At 40.3% G+C, this 4,516-nt stretch overlaps 1 protein-coding gene across 1 annotated transcript; it reads right to left on the reverse strand.

The window, feature by feature from the left end:
• Positions 1–253: 253 nt before the first annotated feature.
• On the reverse strand, positions 254–1,072 carry LOC147437205 (uncharacterized). Its single transcript, XM_086485874.1, has one exon. The coding sequence runs from the start codon at positions 1,049–1,051 to the stop codon at positions 299–301; it is 753 nt and encodes a 250-aa protein (XP_086342000.1). The 5' UTR covers positions 1,052–1,072; the 3' UTR covers positions 254–298.
• Between the last annotated feature and the right edge of the window lie 3,444 nt (positions 1,073–4,516).

Raw genomic sequence — 4,516 nt, forward strand, 5'->3', positions numbered from 1 at the left:
CATGCATCATTACCACCTCCACTACATCATTATCCAATACATCTACAAACACATGAAAAGGAAGATTTCAATTTAAAGGCTACAAAATTGGAACATACTTTTAAGTCCATCAAAGACTTCCTATTGTGCCTTCGTGAAACAAATTCTCCATCCTTGTTCGTTAGATGGGATAAAGGGGCAGAAGCATTTGCCAAATACCTTGAAAACCTCCCACTTAATTTGTTCAATACACCTCATCAATAACAAGAGAGTGTGAAGTTCAAATTCTTTCACTCTTGACAAAAATAAGAAACACGTGTTAAAAGGGGATGGCGAGTGTAAACGGGGCCAGGAAGCCGGAGATGCCATGTATAACCATGGAGTCAGAGAGGAAAAGGTCAGGAGCGAGCAAGCGCTGGTAGTTGAGGGAGATGAAGTTGTCGCGGGGGGAGGAGGAGGAGGAGCGGGTGACGAGCAGGTAGGATCCGTTGAGAAAGGACGGGATGCGAAAGGCGAGGGGCAAGGGGGAGAGGGCGGAGAAGGGAAGACGGAAGGGCACTACCTGATAGTAGAGGAGGCGGAGGTTGGCGGGAGAGAGGTCGAGAGGGCCGCTGCTGCCGCCGCCTTCGTCGCCAGTCAGGCCGGCGATGCCGCCGCCCAGCAGAAGGGGCGTGTCCACAGAGAGGAAGAAGGTGCAGTTGAAGCAGGACTCTGCGATTTTGAGCAGGAGGAAGAGGTTGTCGAGGATGGGGAAATGAGGAATCCCTGCTTGTGGGTCGCTCCAGGGCAGCGCTGCTTGGGCCGGCAGCGGTAGCGCCCACCAGGGAAACGGCGGCAGCTTCACCGGCAGGAAATCCGGCAGCGCTTTCAGTGGACCTGCAGCTCTGACCGGCTCTCTACTTTGCACCGCTGGCTCGTAGTCTTCAGCCGGTGGCTGCGCCTCTTCATCCGGTGGGTCCGCCTCTCCGCCTGCTGATCCACGCCCGTCCTGCAGCAGGCTTTTCATGCTGCAGCTTCCTAACAGACTCATCACCACGAGTGCCGCTGCCCACTGTGTCTTCTCGTGCCTCATGCTGTTTCTCCCCTCCCTCACTCTTCATAAACCCCTCATCTCTAGCTGCCCAGTCCCCCGCTCTGCATGTCCATTCCATGACTCACCTGCAAGCATGTCATGCTACTGCAGCGTGACGAGCATGCAATCCTAATGACCTTCCGTTGAGTTCTCGATATTTTTCAACCGGGAAAATACCCCTTTAATTTGTGGAAATTCCCAAAATACCCCTCAAGTTCAAAAATTCCCAAAATACCCCCAATATTAATTCCCTAAATACCCCTGATTGTGAGATTAAATTTCTCCAAAGATAAAACAAAATTGTAGCTTTTCATAAGGAAACTGATTGTCTATCAGTAGAAGATGCTAAAACTAGAATTTGAGTTGATTATATAGGCTTTGGAGATTAATTGTTTCATTATTTTTAGACATAATTTCCTTTTTTGTGAGGTAATTTGTGACAAGTTACATGCTAAGTACTCAAGGACAAATCTCAATTGTCAAAAAGGAATAAACACTAGGAAATCTTGAACAATCCAACCAAAATAGATACAAGGGTACTTTGGGAATATTTAAAATTAAAGGTGTCTTTTAGGAATTTCAACAAATTAGAGGGCTGTTTTGGTAGTTTTCCCTTGGAAAAAGATGGACCTAAAATGATAATTTTCTTTGTTTTTGCTAGTTAAAAATTGACAGCTTTGACAATATATCACAATGTATCACGTGAAAATTTTCCCTTTTCTTTAAGCCACACTTGAAGTTTTAGATAGAGAAGTAGAGAAGATACAAGAAGAGGTAGGTTTCTGAGGAAGATGGCAAGGCAAGCCCAAAAAGGCACGAATTGATCAGCAAGAATCAGGGTTTCATCAATTGTGTAGAATGGTCCCGTTACCCACTGTAGGGTTTTGCACCTCCTCTAACCTATTTAATATATCGATTCATGTGCAACTAAAGAAATCGCTTCTCTTTACAAATCGAGAAAATGATTTATTGACCTGTCTTGGGATCCCTTTCACCCCTTTCTAAAAAGGTGAAAACTATATTTGAGAAAGAGAATTCTAATGATAAAATTGGACTTCTCTCTTCTCTCTATATACTAAACAACGTTGTGGGAGCTCACCATTGGTCATCTCTCTCTCTCTCTCTCTCTCTCTCTCTCTCTCTCTCTCTCTCTCTCTCCCCGGAGGATGGGTCATGCACTTGTTTCAACTAAAAATCTTGAAACTTAGGTAGCCTCAAATCATCCTTGCGAAAATTTGAGTTGGCCATATTTTGATTTGAGCAAGTTTTGTATACAATTACCAAATTATGGATCTACCTCTTTTACAATGTGTGAGGGCTTGAAGTAAGTGAATGACAACATGTAAATAGTGTACAAAAAGGCTTCATGAACAATGGTTTGTTAGAAGATGATGAATGCATTGCACAAGTCTTTGATGACTTTTCATTTGCTATGTTTAGCCTATGGATTTCCTACATAAAGTCCTTGAATCCAAAGCTTAAGCATATTGTAGTTAAAGATAATCCAGTTGTAGATATGCTAATTTCTAGATCTTGGTATGATAATGAAGAAGAAATGGTTGTCTAGGGTGATGATGTAGGCACGAGGTTTTATAGTAGCTCTTATGCCAAGGGTGATCATATTTACCTATCAAATGGACTTGAGTCATTTATAGAGGACCTATATCAAGTGATTGGTTGCTCATTGGATGATATTTAAGCACTTTAACAAGGCAAGAAGGGTGGATTGATCAAGAGTTCGCAAAAAGACAATGAATATTTTTTGAAATAGGGGTACTTGTGGAAGCGCCCAAAACAAAGAAGTGGGATTCCGTTGAGAGTTGTGAATGATAAGGACACTCAAATGGATCTTATCAAAAAGTTTCATGAGAGTCTTTATGCTAGACACAAAGGTGTATGGGCCACCTTTACCAAGATGAAAGAGAGGTACTAGTGAAACACTGAAAAGGTATGTATAAAGATGTATCTCATTTTGTGGGGTCTTGTGAAACTTTTCAAATGTATTCAAATGTGCACTTTGACAAGGCAAGAAGAGTGGACTGATCAAGAGTTCGCAAAAAGCCAATGAATATTTTTTGAAATATGGGTACTTGTGGAAGCACCCAAAACAAAGAAATGGGATTCTATTGAGAATTGTGAATGATAAGGACACTCAAATGGATTTTATCAAAAAGTTTCATGAGAGTCTTTATGCTAGACACAAAGGTGTATGGGCCACCTCCTTTACCAAGATGAAAGAGAGGTATTGGTGAAACATTGAAAAGGTATGTATAAAGATGTATCTCACTTTGTGGGGTCTTGTGAAACTTTTCAAATGTATTCAAATGTGCATCATCATGAATCGTGATGGATTGCACCCCACTTACCCATTGGTCATGCACTATCAGTGGATAGTAGATCTAGTTACATTGTCATTGGGCTTATGGGAAATGAGGTACATAGTGCAAGACTCAACCAACCAAGTTGAAGGTCATTCTCTAAGAACAAAATTCCCAAAAGGGATATATAATTCCTCCTAGAAGATGTGAAAATAACAGTAGATAGGGGTGAGTTGCATGTTGAAAAATCTAGGGACTTTTTCTCTAGGTTGGGCATTAACACTAGAATGGTAACAAGACACTTTTATGTCCTTGGACACTTTTGTGTCCTGTTAAGTGACCATTTTGCTTGAATTATTTGAAGAGTATGAAAATGAATTTCTAGGTGCTACATATCCACAAAGTTGCCTTATGAGCTGAAAAAAAACTTAGAATTTTTTTTGGAGTATCGATCTCACCATTAACCTTACTCTTGCACAACATTTTTGAACCTAAACTGTGTGAAAAAACGGGTCCTGTTTTTGGCTTTTTTTCAATTGTTGGCAACTATACCACTCTAAACTTCATGCTTGTGAGGTTTAGATAGCTAGAGGTTAGGCCTTCATAGTTCTCAGCATGTTTTGATGCTTGTAGGGAGAGCTAAGTGTTAAAATTGAAAGTTATGACCAATTTACAAGAATTACATAATCCTATTTTTTGGCCAAAATTAGCACTTTTATGATTTTTTTGGTGGCTTTCTTGATATTCAAATTCAATTTTGATTGTGTAAGTGTAATGTATAACATAAAGCTAATCTTCCTTGAGTTTTGGGGGACCTAATATGCTATATAGCATAGTATATGATGATGGTTGAGTTTTTTGATTGCTGAAGAATACGATACATTTTAGAGTAGCAACTATAACTTTCTCAATATTGCTAGTTTCTTAGGCCAACTGTGTGTATTTTGTAGGTAGTAACCATATCTAATCATAGACTACAAACTTGGCTAGATATTGAGTAGTTTCTATGGGTTTCTAGAGGTCATAATGCTAAACCCAGTTTTTTCATTTTTGTTTTGAGATAGTTTAAAACCTTTATAGCCCAAACCAAAGAGTAATTTGATTATTTGTTGAAGGGGGCTCGTAAGGCTATCACTTCCATGATGTG

This window comes from Adiantum capillus-veneris, chromosome 17 (assembly GCF_014529385.1).
Source record: "Adiantum capillus-veneris isolate H3 chromosome 17, ASM1452938v2, whole genome shotgun sequence".
Classification (NCBI taxonomy): domain Eukaryota; kingdom Viridiplantae; phylum Streptophyta; class Polypodiopsida; order Polypodiales; family Pteridaceae; genus Adiantum; species Adiantum capillus-veneris.